Here is an 18,662-nt window from a genome sequence, read left to right as displayed (position 1 = left end):
TGAACAAGCAAATATTGTAGTCCTATGGTGACAAAATATTCACTGATGCGCGGATACTGATTTGGACTCGGATTCTGATTCTGATTCTAAATTTGTGTTTATTAATTTCTTGTGATTTCATTTCGTTCGAAAATTGTCAAATGAAATTAACCTTAAATTGAATGATGGCGTGAACTGAGGGGAGGGGCAGCCTGTTGTTGATGCTAATGTTTGTGCCGCTTCATAGACACGCTTTGCCATATTACCACGCCTCCTTGTCTCTCTCTCTATATCTCTCTCTCTCTCTCTTTGTCACTCCTGCTTTCGCTGGATCATTCGCTCATGGCGTTTGACATAAAAAGCATAATTGATTACACACACACACACATTATAGGACATACTCAGACAGGATACGATACGACAACCGCACGACGCGCCCCACCGCATCTAGCCACAAATCAAACGCCCCTCCTCCATGCAACCGACTGTTGGGCCATGCACAGGCCCCACCACGCACCGATCGGCTCGCTCTTCACTTTGCCTGTATTAGAGGCAGCTTATGACTTTATTCAATTACTTCAGAATTCCTGGAGAGGGTACATTTCTTTCCTTTAATTAAATTTAGATTTAAATAAAATTTAATTCAGGATTCGTTGTGAGAATACAATTCATTCCTTTTGGGATTCGATTTATACCTTTTTTGAGTTTCTGGACAGGTAAATATCTTAACGTTTATTAAATCGGAAAAGCCTTAAGACTTTGTTTTATACATTTTTGGAGTTCTTAAAGACAAAATTAACTTCTTAACTTCTTCTTTCTTTGCATTTAATTTATATTTAACTTAAATTTTCTTCACGATTCGTGGTATACATATTCAGAATTCCTCTAGAGGGAAATATCTATCCTTTTCCAAAATTTATATTTAGCTTGTGTAGTTTTATACATTTTCAGAAATCCTGCAGAGGCTACGCTAAATGTACATTTAAATTATATTTCCTTCAGGGAATATTCCAGAAACGATGTAGGAAATTGTTCTACTTCTGACTAGAGAAAGACAGTATCATCATTTCTGTATCGAAAACATTTTCGTACACAAAAATTATTGTCTTTGAGTTGAGAATAAAACCTAATAAACGCGAACATTTATGTAACTAAAAATTTGGAGACTTTTCGTGTTCATCCGAAAAAAACAAAAACAAATGCATCCGTTGATGGTTCCGGTGGCATCTGAACAATGACAATAATGGGCACCGCCGCTTCCAATGGCTGCTGGTCCATGTTCTCCAGCGGCATTTCTGACTCTCCCTCGGGAAGAGCTCCTTCGGCCTGATTTTCTGGCCCATTTTCATCCAATTGTTCTTGTACAGGTTCATCCAGATTTATTTCTGGAGGCTCCATTGACACATTAAGTTCATCCGTAGACATACGATTTTTCTCGCCCTCACTCTCACTGTCGCCCTTGCCCACGATTTTCTCTTTTTTGAGTTTTTCCTCTTCCTTTGGTTCACCATTCTTGGTGGCTGGTTCTAGGGCTGTGGCCGCGACTGAGACTGAGTCTGCGTCTGCTTTTGTTGACTGCTCCTTCGATTCTTGCTGAAGTTTTGCCTGCTTGGCTGGTGGCGACAGCTCCTGGCCAGCGGGATCCGGCTGGGCGCGCCTCTTGCGTCCCGTGTGTGATTTGCGTCCAGAAACTTCACTGGCCGAATAGTTGTTATGGTTGTTGGTGCCGAAATCGCAGCCGTGGCATTTCCACTGGCTCTCGCCAAGACTAGAGGCGGCCAACGGCGGATCATGGCAATCGCGGTGGTAGGAATATACGCACTCAGAGCAGATGGCCAGATCTTTGCCCTTAGTACCGCAAACGCGGCAGTAGCGGCAAGCCGGGCACTTGTACTTCTTGCGTGCAACGGCCAGGACATCCAATTTGAGCGGAAGGCAGTTAAAATGCCCTGGAAATGCATAAAAAAATACATAGATGTGGGAAAGTGTGCAGGCGAGCATTGAGTTGGATGGCGGGGGCACTTACATTTTTGCTGGCAACTCTTGCATGCGAGAAAATTACTCTTGTGACCAGAGCCACGCTTCACTTCCATTTTGCTGCACTTTTGGCACACATCGAACCGACGAGGCGGCTGGCCTGGCTGACCGAATTCCACATCTTGGGCATCACTAGTGGCGCCTACTTCTGGCTTGGGCACAGCCTCCGCCACAGGCGGTGTAACTGGCGCTGGCACTGCAGCTGGGGCTCGGGCTGGAGCCGGCAAGTGCAACGCTGCACAGTGGCATTCGCTGGCGTGGAGTTGTGAACGGCAGCAGCCGCTGAGGCGGTGACTACAGTTGCAGCAGCATCGTTGCTGTTGCTGCCAGTTCTTGAATTCAAGTTGATTGGGGCACTAGCGCTCTCATCTTTGTCCTCGTGCTTGGAACGCTGCATTTCGCCGGAAAATTGCTTTAAAAGTTTAAAAGTTGCTCAGTGTAACCGTTTGTGTTTAAGGAAAATACCAGCTTGTGATTTGTTCCACTAGCCTGACGTAGTTATCCCCGAAATACTTTTAAATTTTATCTGGGAGTAAAGTTGGAGAAAAGCCTATTGCGGGATAATATCTAATGTAGAATGTTCATTTGACACATACTGTTGAATCATTTACTTGAATGCGTAAGGGAATTTTTTCATACGCGCTAGTGCATTTGGGGTGTTCGTACGTATGATCTCAAAATGAAATATAATCATGCCCCTATTGCGTTTTGATGATATTTGCATATTCTGCACGCATCCTGATGCTGGAGCATCGACGAGTCCAATGCCATACAACGCGATAAGAAAAATATACTCTAAATAAATTGCTAGGCTAGCTAAATTTGAATGTATTAAAATATTATTTATAAAGCCAGCTATGAGGCGATCGATCTTGTGGGGGAGGGAGAGCAGTTTGAGGTATTGCTTAGCCAAATTGAAATGGCCAAACATCTACATGGCCCAGGCCATGAACAGCTGCCGAGCTAGAGCACCCCAAAAGTATTTTAACAAAGCTCAAGACATTTGTTACCACAGCGAATAAAATGAAACATAGAAATGTCAAATAAATCGTTAGTTATTAATTCAAGCCAACAAATGTAAATACCTGTTTCCCTTAGGGAATACATATATTTAAAACTTATTTAAAACCATTCACTAACTGCAAAATCACGTCCGAAATGCTCTCCATTGAATGGTGGTGAGTGCCGTTAGATATTCGTTTCCCCCAACGCTCGTCTATTCTCTTTTGGCCAAGTCCTGGCTCATGCATAGTTTAAATCACGTCAAAAAAATCCTATCCATGGAGCGTGGCAGGCCCTTTCGGACCGGAAGTTGCGCGCCAACAGGAAGTGGCCCAAACTGAGAAAGAGTCTTTGACAATGCCCTATGGGAAATTTGACCACTTTTTGTGACAATAATTAATTCCAAACGAAACAATATTTTTATACCCGTACTCAAAAAATAGTTAAGGGGTATATTAGATTTGTGGTAAAAGTGGATGTGTGTAACGCAGAGAAGGAAACGTTTCCGACCCCATAAAGTATATATATTCTTGATCAGCATCAATAGCCGAGTCGATATAGCCATGTCTGTCTGTCCGTCTGTCCGTCTGTCTGTCTTGTTGAGCGCCTAGATCTCAGAGACTATAAGAGCTAGGGCAACCAAATTTGGTTTCCAGACTCATGTGATATCCCACTGCTACAAGTGTATTTCAAAATTTCGCCCCGCCCCCTTCCGCCCACACAAAGGACGAAAATAATTATAGCCAGAATGAAGAAATTAATTTTCAGTTGCTTCCCCTCCCCCTCCCGTTCCAGACAACGCAACTCATTTTCCTTCTCGCTCGCACACTCTGCCGCGTTCAGTGCGCGAGCAACCCCTAGCGAAGGAGATGTAGAATATGAATGGAACATGTACAATCTACATGTTAGATGTAGAATAGACATTGTATATGTAGATGTAGATAGCAGATGTAGCAAAAAAATGTAAAATGAAAATTTTTTTTTTTTCCTAAAATTCTAAAAAATCATAAGCTCAATAATGTATATACTGACTGAGTACGGGTATAAGTAGAGTCGTGTCCCCAGAAACGACTCACACGTTCCTTCTCGTTTGGTTTAGTTTTTTGATATGAGTTTATAATAGCAAAATGAAGTTTTTTTGAAAAAATGGGCGTGGCAACTCCTTTTTTTATAAAGAAATAACATTTTTTTTTTGCTTTAAAGGCAAAAAAACAAACATGTTGAGAACATTTTATTTTATTCAAGAGAGCGTGGCACGCCTTTAAAACAATTTTAAAAAAGTACAAATTATTATTTTTTGTAGCTTTTTCACAAACATTTTTATCAGGAGACCTGAAATATAAAAGAATATATAAAAATAAATATAAAAGAAAAGAAATACAATTTTATTGTAAATAATAGGTTTCCTATCACACCTTTTGTTAATCCTCATAGAGTTCGTTTTCGAGCTCCATCATCCACGAGAATTCGAGTTGATCTTTAGCCAGCTCATCGAAACTACTCTGTTCCGGTGGATCTCTGCCTGAACAATTGAACTCGCTTGATAAAAGACCGAACACCTCAGTTCGAAGGGGTTATTTTCTGCATTTGTATGCTGCTTTCAAAGTTAACAGATGAGATAATAGTATTTCACGTCCGTGAAATTTTCTTTTCGGCCTCATTGTAAATATCAAATTTTATAAATTCTATTTCGACACTTGGCACCCTCTTCTGCAAAATATCCCACAGGAAGAATCTTGTTTTCTTTTATTTCGCTTGAATGCACAAGGATTTTGTGAACTGTCGCAGTGATTGACAACCAACGATATCGGTCAATATCACTTCTCGACAAAGTCGAACTTTTTTTGGTATGTTTTGTAATGCTTTTTTCAGAGGTAGCTCTTTTATTTTGCACATTACCTAAGTTTCTTACATTTGGTTTCAATGAAGTTTGACATTCTGAAAAGCTGATAAATGCATCTATAAAGCAGACCTGAGCACCTTGTAGCTTCAGCTTACCGTCTGGGAAATATTAAGCTTTCAAATGCAAAATTGATCGGTTTTTCTCAGTACTTTTTTCAAAATTTTGACTTTCAAATCTCAAGAAAAGACGAAAACAAATCGTACCCTATGTTCTTATATTTTTTGTGTGTAGATGCATCAATTAGGCGTCGATCAAAGTATTGTTCATAAAAATCGAAGGAGAAATGACTCAGGTAAAATTGGTTGACCAACCCTCCAAAAATCACATTTGTAATGGTTAACCCACTGTGTAGGCAAGATGACACTCTTAACTATTGGACGGCACGCTAATTCATTTTTTTCCGGCTGCTGGCTCGTCGGCTACGAGTGTGGTGTTCTTCTGTCCAAAGCTAAGGCCTACCCTATTATTAATTTAAAATTGTAAAGCGTGCACAATAACTAAGCCATTAATAACCGGACGGAAAGCACAACACCTAAAACGAAAGACAATAACTACACTTGGGAAAACGGACAACATTCCTCTGATGTATTTGAGGAACACTTCCTCCACCCTACCTTGGTCTTGTATGTGCCATTTCACCGAATCTTTACAAGACCCCTTTATGTTTGAGGGGCCTACAGGGGCATTCCGCTGGAGATCAATCTATATTGTATTACTCACTAATAATAATTTATTTAATACTAAAACTCTAACATTTCACTCTCTACCCTTTCAAATAATCCCGTAATGTTTTCCCCCAGGTTACTAAATATAAATTAATTACCAATAAATACAAATATTCAGACTTAAATAACTAGAGAAAAATATATTAAAGGTAAAGAAATTAAAGGTAGAAAATAAAACAGAAACTCAAATGGGCATGAGCCATTGGCATCAGAAAGAGAGGGACGGTATGCGGGTAAAAGAAACAGAATAAAAATGCTTATGTGCATATGTATACTATATTTGAATACCCTTTAATTTTCGGGTGTGTGCATGCGAAAGAGATGTCATGCCCTTTGGTGGCTCTCTTTTGAGCCTTGGCCAACAAATGCATAAATTGTGGACGCCAATAAAATTAAATACTACAAAAATTACTTACAACAGACCTCCTCGATGAAGCGCTTCCGATTTAGTCACTGTAAATCAAAAACAAACAAAAAAAACAAAGAAACACACACAGTTCGCATGATTTGCTCTTCTCTCTTCTGATCACCGGTACTTTCGGATTACCGGTGCCTGAGGGCTCGGCCTCAGCAGCGAAGGCAGAGAGAAGCAGAGAGATATAGAGATAGAAAGAATAGGTGAATAAAACGGGAGATAGAACGAAACTGGCTTAAGAAAGAAAAAATCCGGAAGGTATGTGAGATGACCACAGCCCTACAAAATGTTCAGGCAATTTTGACATTTGCTAGACTGTAACCACGTCTCCTTCTCCCCGTCCCACACGAAAGCGATGCCGCGGTTCGCGTTGAAGCGGCTGCCGTCTGCCGGGTACTATTTACTCCCTTCTTCTGCTGATCGCAATTCGGTCCCAAGCGAGGGCCAAAGCTCCGGCGAATTCGCTGCTCCAGCTGGCTCGATGTGGCTGACGAGCCTCCTCCAAGCACATGCCTACATACATACATATGTATAATTTTTCTGTAGCTTGCCTAGCTGCTGCTAGCTCTCGCCCTGCTTACCCGAACGGCTGCTCCGTAGAAAGTTGACCTGTTGTCCGATGGTGCGGTATATGGCCTCCAAGTAGTATATGGGTATTATATGTACGTATATTTCACTGGCACTTGAGAAAGATTTTCAACTTGGACAAATTTTTTTTTTCCCACTATAATACGCTATCTATGCAGATCTCGATGGGAAATGACATAATGGCGTCCTGATGCCCTCTATTTAATACCTTCTCTTTCTTCGAAATTCGCCTTCGAACCCCCGCTCTCATTCTCTCAGCTCCCGTTGACCTGTCTAAGCAGTCTCCGTGCATTCTCTTCTCTTGCTTGCCACCCTCCATCAGCTAACAAAGAGAATTATCAGCAGCGTTTGACTGGCAGTGCCTAATTTTCGGCGGAACAGCTACAAACCTCACCGTACACATTTTACCGTTTTATACGTTGCTGCAGTCCTAATGTTTTTGTCTAAGAATTAAGAATTAAACACGCGCAGATAACCATGATATACATTTGAACAAAAATTCAATTCTCTACAAGATGCATAACGTCATATGGCTCCACGAGTGGTCACTTTTTTTGTTCGCCTCTTCAAAGACACATTTTGGTCATAAATTTATACTTGTTAAAAATGAGTCATTAAACATAATTATGAGTGAAATTTTTACAGTTCAAACTCATAAACATATATTACATACCTGTCTGAAACAAACAAAAGTTTCATTTGTATTAACACAATTGAAGAATAGCCTTATAGCACGAGAGCACCCCATAGCTATCGAGTAACATAATGTGAACTATCGATAGCCCATCGCGGACCAGCGATCGATACCGGGATCGGGGCCGGCATTCTGTGGAATTAGAGGAACAGCGAGGAGTGAAAAAGAATTAAGAACATTTATTTTTAAATGAGAAACCCAACTAACACGCTATTAAATAAAAAAATTTTTATATAAACGCGTGCTTGCCACTTCTTCTTCATCTGGAGAACCCCATCACAAATTGATGAATTTATAACTTTTTAGCCCTTTATACAAGATGAAACGAGAAGGAACGTGTGAGTCGCTTCTGGGGACGCGACTCTACTTATACCCGTACTCAGTCAGTATATACATTTTTGAGCATATGATTTTTTAGAATTTAAGAATTAAAAAAAAATTTTACATGTTTTTGCTACATCTGTTATCCACATCTACCATGTATATTTTACATCTAACATGTAGATTGTACATGTACCATTTATATTCTACATCTCCTTCGCTAGGGGTTGCTCGCGCACTAAGCGCGTCAGAGTGTGCGAGCGAAAAAGAGAATCAGTAACAAGTTTCATGAAGGGTGAGACGGAGGAAGCAACTGAAAATTAATTTCTTCATTCTGGCTATAATTATGATCCGATCTGATTCAGATTCGGCAGTCTGGTAGATATGGTAATTTTCGTCCTTTGTGGGGGCGGAGCGAAATTTTGCAATACACTTGTAGCAGTGTGATATCACATGAGTCTGGAAACCAAATTTGGTTGCCCTAGCTCTTATAGTCTCTGAGATCTAGGCGCTCAACAAGACGGACAGACAGACAGACAGACAGACGGACAGACAGACATGGCTATATCGACTCGGCTATTGATGCTGATCAAGAATATATATACTTTATGGGGTCGGAAACGTTTCCTTTCTCTGCGTTACACACATCCACTTTTACCACAAATCTAATATACCCCTTAACTATTTTTTGAGTACGGGTATAAAAATAACTTTTTGCACCAACATTCGCCTAGCGATAGCAAACAGCTGACCTTAAAAGCTGTTAATTTAACAGTGGAGCGCACTGTTCACTTTTTTTTGCGTAGCATTAAAGATCAATGTTATTCGGATATATGAGGTCTACAAATATATTATTTTAACTAGTTTTGAAAAATGGGTTTTAGCCAGAAAAAGTGGTAAAATTTCCCATAGTGCATTGCATTAATGTGGAATATTGCAAATAATATTAAATATTAAAAAATCAAATATAACATCAATTTTTACATACATACATATGTACAAAGAACTTATACATATGTATGTAAATTCCTGACAAACAGAAGAAAGCAGGATCTTCGAGCGTACACAAATAGGGGATTCGAATTCACATATCTGTACATATGTACATATTTACATATCCATGCATATACTGCCATATCCATAGCATAATTTTTAGGGCAAATGTATATGAAATTCCCCCCAAAAGCTATGTGTATCGATTAAAATAAATGATAAGCAAAATGCAGTCTTCAGTGAGATTGCCGCTAACGAAAACTGATGGGCTGCCAGACATTTAGCAGACTCCATTATATGCTCTGTCCTGATGCCCTGTACTACCCGAGAACAAAAGGGGGTGTATACACACTCCAGACTAGCACCAGCGCAGCTAATCTATGCTGTTTTTATGGGGCATATTTCTACTTTTGGCAAGCCAAAGCACTCATATCTGCTGTCACATCCACTTGGATAGTTACAATTAGTTCGTTGTCATCGTATTGTTAGCAAAAACACACATCTGAGTGTGAGTATCGGGTAGCTACCAGTCGACACTTCAATTGCAGCGTTTTCAGATGTTTTTATTTCCATTGTTGCGAGAAATCTCAGTCGTCGCCGTGTTTGTCACCATTTGTCACCGTTACCGTTAACCCTCGTCCTCTTTACCGACAAAGTCCCCCCCAATTGGTGGGAGAGTCAGCTTAGTGCCAAGCTCTTCAAACAACAGTTCTAGCTATAACAGCAGCAGCAGCCAATGCGAAAGAGCAGGAACGAGAGTACTTTGCACACAACAAGAAAAAATGTCCACAAACAATAGCAACAACTAAATTAACACTAAAAAAAAGCACAAGAGCAGAAAAAGCAAAACAAAAAAAACAACAGCAGCAACAAGAGCTAGAGTCAAGCACCCAACAACAACAACAACAAACAAAAGAAACAGCAGCAGCAGAGCAACAGCAGTACATCAGCAGCAGAGCAACAACAGCACAGCAGCAGCAGTTAGTGGGAGAGTGGGAAAGCGGAGACGAGACAGCAAGCAATAGCGAGACTTCAGCTGTGCACATTCATACAATAAAAACAATAGGGCAAAGAAATTATATATAAAACTAAAAACAAGACAGAAGACAAGACTCTTCCTAGCATTCAGACCAGTGCTCCGTCTCCATCCTCATCTTCCACCTCTACTTCCACCCATCCAAAAAACTAACTTCCTCTCTTGTAGTTACACTCCCAAATGCTAGAGGCTTCGTAGTAAGCTCAGCACTCTTTTCCTTGAGAGTCTCGCATTCTCATCCCACGTTATTGTGTTCACACGTGCGTTAAAGCCGGACATCCTTAGTTCCGAAGTTTTGGCAGGTCGGTACACAATTTTTAGAAATGACCGTTCGTCTCGACGTGGAGTCCTTATTGCAGTGGACTCAAACTTCACGTCGAAACATTTCATGGTCCAGGTTCAACAAGACCTGGAATTCCTGTGCGTAAAAATGATTCTCCCAGGCTTTTCCATTTTCATTACTTGCTCGTATATTCCACCTTCCTCGGATATCTTAATATACGAGCATCACCTGTCCGCTTTAAAAACTGTTTCTTCCTCGCTATCAGATAAAGACCATATGATAGTTCTTGGTGATTTCAATTTGCCAGGTACTGTTTGGTCTTCGGTAAACGAGTCTAATAACCTAGTGCCCATGTCACGACATGACTTTATCGACGGCTTGCTAGACCTATCCCTGTTTAAGTCAACCATGTGAAAAATTCCTTGGGTCGATTGCTTGATCTGTGCTTTGTCTCGGATCCGACCATAGCATTGTTAACCCGAGCCCTTCCGCTCAGTATACCTGAGTTTTCCTACCATCCTACATTCGAAGTGTCAGTCGATATTGGCCCTGCTGTATTGGATCGAATGGGTAGGCTATCTGAACGTGTCCGCTGCTTTCGTAAAGCCGAGCTTACGAAGCTTAATAACCTTATTAGGGATTTTGATTGGTCCGCTCTGTACTTGTGCACTGACGTTATGAAAGGCACAAACATTTTTTACAATGTACATGACACATTTTTTTATTCTTGTGTCCCCCGTTCTTGTCCGGTTAGATCTGGAAAGCCTCCTTGGCTTACCAAAGAGTTATCCAGTCTAAAAAAATAAAATCAAGACTTTATAAAAAATTTCGAGAAGTTGGTTCTCCCTCTTCTCTTTCTCACTATGTAATAGCTCGGTCATTTCTTTCTTAACGCTCAATGCTATAAGAACTACCCATCTCTGATGCAGGATACGATTTTCACAGGACCCTAAACAGTTTTACAGCTTCGTAAATAGTAAGCGTAGAACGTCCGCACATCCATCCGCGTTATCTTTTCTCAATATGTCAGCAAACAAAGATCAGGCAATTGCCGATATTTTTGCCAAATTTTTCCAAACAACCTATTCTCATGAAAGCTACTCTGGTCAGCCGTATCCATACAGTTTACCAAGGTCGAATAGCATCTTCAGCCCCTTGTTAAATGAAAGCTCACTGCTTCATGATCTTCGACTAGTTAAGCCGGTGTTTTCACCAGGTCCCGACGGAGTACCCGGCTGTGTACTCATGTACTGGGCCGACGCTCTGTGTGGACCCCTGCTTAAACTATTCACCCTATCCATTAACTCTTCATGCTTCCCCCCCATCTGGAAGGAATCTTTTATTATTCCGCTCCATAAGAAAGGTAGCAAGTCTGATGCAAATAATTATAGAGGTATATCTAAGTTATCCGCTATTCCTAAAATGCTTGAAAAAATTTTAACTCCGCATTTGCAACATCTCTGCAAATCACTTATATCTCCGTCCCAGCACGGATTTATAAGGCGACGATCAACAACAACAAATTTATTAGAGTTTACCTCTTATATCATTAAAGGCTTTCAAGGTAACTTGCAGACGGTTGTCATTTACACTGATTTCAGTAAAGCATTCGATTCTGTAAACCATTCCCTTTTAGCACAAAAACTTCACCTTTTAGGGTTTCCGCCTAATCTTTTGAGATGGATTTCTAGCTACCTTCGTTCTAGGTCTCAAAGAGTCCTCTTCAAAAACTCTTCTTCACCTGTTAAGGTTACTTCTGAATACCACAGGCAGCCATCTAGGCCCCCTACTATTCACACTCTTGATTAATGATCTGCCTTCAGTATTAACAAACTCTCGAGTACTCATGTATGCGGATGATATTAAACTTTGTGTCCAGTATAAGGACATTTCATTTCACTCTCACTTGCAATCCGATCTCAATAACTTTCAGTCATGGTGTATGTGTCCACCTAAATGCCTCGAAATGCAAAGTAATGACATTTCATCGCTCCAGCCCCCTTTTGGCTCCTATAGCCTCTGCGGTGGTTCTCTTGAGAGAATTACCTTGGTTGATGATCTTGGTGTTAAATTAGACCCAAAGTTAAAGTTTTCTGAACACATTTCTACCATGGTAAATAAGGCCATGGGTGTGCTTGGGTTTATAAATAGGTGGTCAAAGGTGGACGACCCCTATATAACGAAGACTCCCTACATCTCGCTTGTTCGTCCGATTTTAGAGTATGGCTCTTGTGTATGGTGCCCCCAGTACACCAGGACCGTATAGAATCAGTCCAGAAAAACTTTTTACTTTTTGCTCAGCGTGGCCTTAACTGGGATGCAGGTGTGAGACTGCCATCTTATCCTCGTAGATTGCTTTTAATAAACCTTCCAACCTTAGTTAGTCGTAGAAAAATGCTTGGTGTGATTTTTATGCACAACCTGATCAAGGGTGACGTAGATAGCCCTGACTTGTTGAGCCGCATAAACTTTACGATTCCTATTCGATCTACTAGAAACTTAATTCCTTTGTTCCTTTCGCTTTGTAGATCGAATTATTCCTTGCACGAACCATTTAGGGTCCTTTGCTCGGACCACAATTCCCTCTACCACATAATATCCACTACTAATTCCCTTCCTCTTCTTAAATCACTAATACTAACATACCTTTCCCGTAATTAGTTATATTTCTTAGCTATCTTTGCATGATATGATATGCCATTAATGACTGAGCTGCATATATCGCTAGTCTAAATACACTACTCGGCAAAATTGAACTTTTGATTTAGGCTGTGAACCAAAATGACTTTTTCTGATAGATTTTGGGATTTAAAAATTTTTTTAGTACTTTATTTTTATTTTATTTTATTTTTTTTATGGTGTCATCTTTTTTTTTTAGAATTTTTAAAATCTGTTATTTTATTTTTTTTGTTTTTTGCAAAGGTAGTGCTTCTATTTTTCACAAACCTTAATTAGCTTATATCTGGTCGAATAGAACTGTGTAGTTCTGAAAACAAATGCATAACAAATGACAGCAAATGCAGCTTAAAATCCGACCCAGACCTTTTGTATCTGCATATTAACGCCTGAAAGATATTAAGCTATTAAGCGATCACCTCCATCGACTTAAATTCAATGTGCTTATTGCGATGGCATTCAGATGCTAGACCCACACCTGCGCAGGAGTCCCTGACTCAACGCCCTGCTGCACATTCCGGCGGCAGACGAGCACGAAGGAAACAAGCATCCAACCAACGAGGCAGCAGCCAGCCAGCCAGCCAGTCAGTCAGTCAGCCTGTCAACACACAAATGGCGCCACAAATGTTTTGCCCTTTTTGCCCAATGGAAGGATACATTTGTAACTTCTATTGATTTTTAATGCACGCTTTTGTTGTTCTCCCTCGTTCCGTTCTGTTCGGTTCGGTTGTGTTCTGTTCAGTTCTGTTGGCTGCCAAGGCGTCGTCCGTGCTCAGGACAAGCCACCAAGCCATGAACTTTATGGGGATGCCATCGAGAGACCTCAGACCCTAGACTCAGACTCCGTCTTGGTCGAGGTCTCAACCTTACCCCCTTCAATGGGGATGTGGGTGACGATGCCGTTGCCGGTAAATGTGAGTGTGTGTGTGTGCGCCTGCGAATTTGAATGCTTGTAGCAAGGAAAGAAACAAACATGTTACATCCTCGGCGATGGCATTTCCACTGCTCCACTTGAAAACTTAATGCCCAACGCATGCTTTCACATACATACAAGCATACATACTAGACACATACTCGATTACCCAGCAAAAAAAAACAAACACACACACGGACAGGCAGATAGACAGACAGACAGACAGACAAGAGGGCAAACAACTAGTAGAAGATGCGGCAGGGAGTTACGCCTATGCATTTGCGTATTGCAGATGGTTGCGTGAGGATATGCTTCAATAGGTTTCAGTTATTCCACCCAAGGGAATGACAGCACAGTGGAATAAATCAATGTGATATAAACACAAACTAATTGATAATATATGATCGCTTCCAAAGCTTTGCTTGTGCAAATAAATTTTTATCTGATTCATCTTAATTTGCCAATATATTTTTTGTGTTCTACTTACGGTTCGAGAAGGCGTCAGGGGCCGCGTGAGAAGTGTCAGCATCAGGAGCAGCAGCATCACTGGCACCATCGGCGGCGACTGTACTTGTTGCAGTTTGTTGTTCTGTTGTAGCTTCTCTTGACGATATTGGTTATGCTCCTGTCGTGGGTCCTGGGCAAACGCTACCCAGTTGCAGCGCCATTTTAAACGGATTACTTGTCAATCAGCTGATCGACTCTCCCTTATTGGTAATCGCTTGTTGTGTTCCTCAATCGCCTTTTGCTTATCGCTCGGGAAATTGCTGCAAATGGGCGGAGTAGATTTTTTGATGGACAAAACCGAGTTTTTTGTATAACAAATCAGTGTTCAGTGTGCACAACAGCAAAACAAAAAAAAAAAACAAATTACAAGTACAATTTTACATTTAAATCAGACAATCGAGACATTTGTGCGGCAGCGGCAGCAACAACACAGTTTTAAGTCATAATAAATATTTACACGTCCTGTGTATTGACATGTCAAATTTATTTTCCAGATCCGGGGTGTGAAGGGAGGGGTGCTCATGGTTATGGATACTGCAGCAAGATGGAAATGGAGATGGGGATGGGCAGGGGGTTCCATCAAAGTTTCATTGCCTGGCCGCTGCCGCTGGCAAATTTTTCGGCGTCGTTTGCATTAAGAATTTCGTGTAGCATACTTTGCAGCGCCATATCGTGCTTACGACTTGCCACACCACACACACACACACCGCTCTCGCATAGCCGTCAACTTATGCCGAAAAAGTTTTCAACGTGCCAGCAGCATCAGAGCCGCCGCTACGTGTGACAACGCCGACGACAATGACAGGCCACAAAAACTCACTATCGCTCACTTTCTCGCCAGTGACACAGACACAGACACAGAGAGAAAGTCGTCTCTAGTATGCCCCATGGTGGGGCATGAGAAAGAGTTGGAAATTGGGGTACATTACGGTACATTACGGTACATTACGGTAGATTTGTCAGGCATAAAGTGCATTAATCAGTTTGCTGCTCTCCCACACAACGAGGACAAAATTTTATCGGTGGCCAAATTACATAATCAACTCATCATTTCATTTCGGTTCATATCAAAGGTATATCTTGACTGGAAACCAGTCACAATGCCGTGAAATATTATTTTAGAAGTGTACAATTTTTCGTATATTTTTTGATAACAAAAGAATTTCTTTTTCATATTTCTTTCCAGTGATTTATATACGCAAAATACATAAAAGAAACCACATAAGAGGACAAGTTTTATTCAGATGACTTAACTCATGATAATTATTAATTTGAAGGAATTGTTTAAAGGGTTTGAACTCTTATTTGGCAAAAAGTTCTTGGGAATTAAAAGCATAAAATATTCAGCTGAGACCTACAAAATAATCAATAGTGCAGCTAAGTTTTTTTCATAGCAATGTATGTACAATGTACATATGTATGTATGCTTTTGCCAGCTTAAATAAAATAAAATATTTAGTAAATTGATTTTTGGAATATTTTAAAGTATTTCTGTGGAAATCATTAAGAAGTTGGGTATATTTAAATGCTTTGCTGATCTTAAGAGACAACAAGTGATACAATTTAATGGAGTGTGTACTGATCAGAGACTATAGGAACTAGCCGCAGATCCTTCTTTCCAATATATGTCTGTACATATATTCTTTGTGTATTCTTTGTTTTTCTTGTATATTCGCGATATTCATCTACAAAGTGTGCTCAAAGAAATAACACGAATTTCATGCATTTTTTTGTGAATGCCACAGCTTGTTGAGCATCAGAGGGATACGCGTATTTGAATCACTGGAAGTGGGTAGTTTTTGTTGAAACTTTCTTTGTTGAAATAAATTTTCCACATGAATTTGCGACCACCAATACCACCGATCAAAGTAAAGTTGAATCATTTGCTTAGGGCTCGACGTAGGTCCTACACGCAATCCGTCTTCTTGGGGCACGAGTTAAGCAATCCTCGGCTGCATTAACTCTGCCCACTGCTGCCCTTGGGGCTTGATAGACCGAATTGAAAACGAATTAAAATTAAATTTCAAGCGCTTTGTGCCAAAAGTTTTCGCCTCGCCACACGAACAAAATACTTTGGGAAAGTACTTAAATTTCTTAATTAAATTTAAATTTCTTTTTAAATTAAATTAATTTAATTAAATTAATTAAAAATTAAATTTCTTTTTAAAGATAAACTTGGTTTTTTTTCTTTTATGTTCTTTGCTTCTGATTGTGTGTGTTTATCTCTGTCATAGAGAATGCAATTTCCATTTTGATTGATTTGTTTCCAAGTAAAACACACTGTGGGTTGCGGTTAATGAGATTTGTAGTACAATTTTCGGATATTATATTTGATTATAGTAATTCAATCAAATTAATATGGATTCATATGCTGAATAAACGTAAATGCGTCTAAGAGATTGGTGAAATATCCCTAGAAAATGTATCTATATTTTTTTTTTAGTTTCATTGTGATTTCTGATTGATATTGCTAATCCTTGAAGTGAAAGTTCATCTGTGGATAAAAGCAATTGTAGAGAATTCCCTCAGTCTGTTTATCTACAAATACATATGTATGTACTACATATTATGTACATATGGGATTTTTAGTTAGTTTTTCGTTCTAGTCTAAATTTCTGTTGTGTGTAAAATTTTCAAATTCTTTCTGTCGCAAGCGACGGACCGAATGACTCCACATGAATGGGGGGGATGCGCAGGTGTCGCTGCTGTGGAATACAAAATATGTAATTATTTTTGATGAGATAATGGTGGTAAATGGGATTGCTGATAATGCAGAATTTTATATTGATATCACGAACTGCACTAAATCATCAATTAACTGATTTTATTATTCTATTATGGGAATGTATTATTTTTTACTGACATCCTGACACCCCCTTAGCAACATAATTTGGAGTTCTGCTTTCCCCCCGCCCCCCCCCTCACACTTACGTGATTCGGAGAGGGCAATGTGTTGGCGGCACCTGAGGCCATTTTTCTTGTGGCTCCAAAGATACCCTACGAGAGCGAGAACTTGCGACGGAAATGCTTACACATCCGTTTTGCAAATTTTGCAAATTTTTGTTATTGTTGTTTTGCTTGTTTTTGTTCCTGTTATTTGTCTTCTTTGCCGTCTACTTTTTATTCACTGTTTGAACAACTAGAAAAAAAGGAGCAAAAAAATGGACAGAGTGTGGGGAGTGGGGGTGCGGGGCAACACAGGAATTACCAAAATCAACACAAACACAAAGAAAGCGCTCGCCGGATTTATAATGGCAAAGTAAACAGCTTACGAATCGCGCGCGACTTTTCTCGTTGCTTTTTTTTTGTTTTTTGTTTTGTATTTTCGCCTGGTTTCTTCCTTCGCGTTGGTTTTGTTTTTGCGCGCGCTTTTTTCAAACGACGACGCGTCTTTCGGTGAGGAGGAGGAGGAGTGCCGTGCCGCCTCTGTGGTGGTCTTCGCTTTGGCAAGGAGAGTTGTGCGCGTTCTACGCCAGCCGAACGCAGAATGCTGGCGACAGCGGCGCAGGCAGCGGCTTTTATACGCGAACAACACGGCAGCTTCGGCTCCAGCTTGAAGCTCAGCTCGGCTCGGCACTCGGCATTCGGTACTCGGTTTAGCACATGTCCGATGCCATCGACATACAGGCATCAGTGGAGAGGCGGAGTGTATATCCATCCCGTTGGAGGTATATTGCGCGACGAGGTAAGGCTAGGCCTGGGATGTCTTATTGCTATGATGTCTCACCTGCAGCTTAATAAACCCTTGGCCCGTGTGGGAAGTGGGCTTGGTGGGTACGATGGTGTGCTGGCATATTTGCTTTATGAATGTGTTTTCCCGAAAACTTTAGCGGGTGAGGGGGAGACAGGGAGACAGCAGTAGATGATGCTGCGTGCGAAAGTGCCAACACTCGGCAGCAACAACTACAACTTAGACTACAACAGCCACTGGCACAGCCACAGCCAATGCACTATGGGAAATTTGACCACTTTATCAGGCCAAAATTAATAACTCAAGAACGGAGCAAGATAATTCGCTTCTTTTTTTTGCATCGGGTTATATTAACCAACATCTATTAGAAATAGAAAAATGGAGGGCACTGCCCCTTTTTTTTAACTCATTTAAATTTTCTCATTTTTTTAGAGTACTATTTTAACAAGAAACAACCATTTTTGTGACAGTATTATATAATCAGTTTTAAGTAAGAAAGTAATATAAAGCGCATTCATCTTGTAGCCCTGTAATGAAAGACAATTAATAATGTATTGTAAGAAATATATTTTCCTTACACACCTCTTAGAAAAAGACCTGCTCTTCGTTTTCCAATTCAATATTGTATTTATGTTCTAAGACTAATTCATTAAAAGGACTTTCATCTTAACGCTGCGTGCTGCTATCCGGATTTGATGAGCATTCTTATAGATTTAAAACCTCTAATGGAAGACACATTCTCCTCTGTCGCTGAATACGTCTATCCAAATTCACTGAAGAAATAATCCGATCAGAAGTATCTATAGCTCGCAGAAACACGTCTGTTAGGTTTTCAATCCTACCGCATTTTCTTGCATGATGCAGACGATCAGATTTGTAAAATTTATTTCGAGATTCAG

General features: G+C 40.3%; 1 protein-coding gene and 1 long non-coding RNA gene across 3 annotated transcripts; both read right to left on the bottom strand.

The window, feature by feature from the left end:
- Window positions 1-699: 699 nt before the first annotated feature.
- On the bottom strand, window positions 700-2,371 carry LOC111075037 (histone-lysine N-methyltransferase 2D-like). Its single transcript, XM_022368101.2, has 2 exons — window positions 2,006-2,371; window positions 700-1,928 (listed from the first exon to the last, which is right to left on the bottom strand). The coding sequence occupies exons 1-2, from the start codon at window positions 2,070-2,072 to the stop codon at window positions 1,156-1,158; spliced, it is 840 nt and encodes a 279-aa protein (XP_022223793.2). The 5' UTR covers window positions 2,073-2,371; the 3' UTR covers window positions 700-1,155.
- Window positions 2,372-5,946: 3,575 nt separating this feature from the next.
- On the bottom strand, window positions 5,947-17,531 carry LOC111075040. Of its 2 annotated transcripts, none has more exons than XR_002607880.2 (4): window positions 17,281-17,531; window positions 17,004-17,211; window positions 14,053-14,332; window positions 5,947-7,475 (listed from the first exon to the last, which is right to left on the bottom strand). It is a non-coding gene; the product is annotated as an uncharacterized LOC111075040 (long non-coding RNA). The 2 variants fall into 2 exon arrangements; XR_002607882.2 differs by having other exon boundaries at window positions 17,345-17,531.
- Between the last annotated feature and the right edge of the window lie 1,131 nt (window positions 17,532-18,662).

This window comes from Drosophila obscura, unplaced genomic scaffold, assembly GCF_018151105.1.
Source record: "Drosophila obscura isolate BZ-5 IFL unplaced genomic scaffold, ASM1815110v1 contig_18, whole genome shotgun sequence".
NCBI lineage: Eukaryota > Metazoa > Arthropoda > Insecta > Diptera > Drosophilidae > Drosophila > Drosophila obscura.
Note: the sequence above shows the minus strand (reverse complement) of the source record. Positions and strands in the feature narration are given on the sequence as shown.

Bases quoted from the DNA above. Each gene is read 5' to 3' on its own strand.
- LOC111075037 (XM_022368101.2), bottom strand. From the start codon at position 2,072: ATGGAAGTGAAGCGTGGCTCTGGTCACAAGAGTAATTTTCTCGCATGC. The intron at 1,929-2,005 runs GTAAGTGCCCCC...ATGCATTTCCAG, and splicing joins CAAGAGTTGCCAGCAAAAAT to GGCATTTTAACTGCCTTCCG.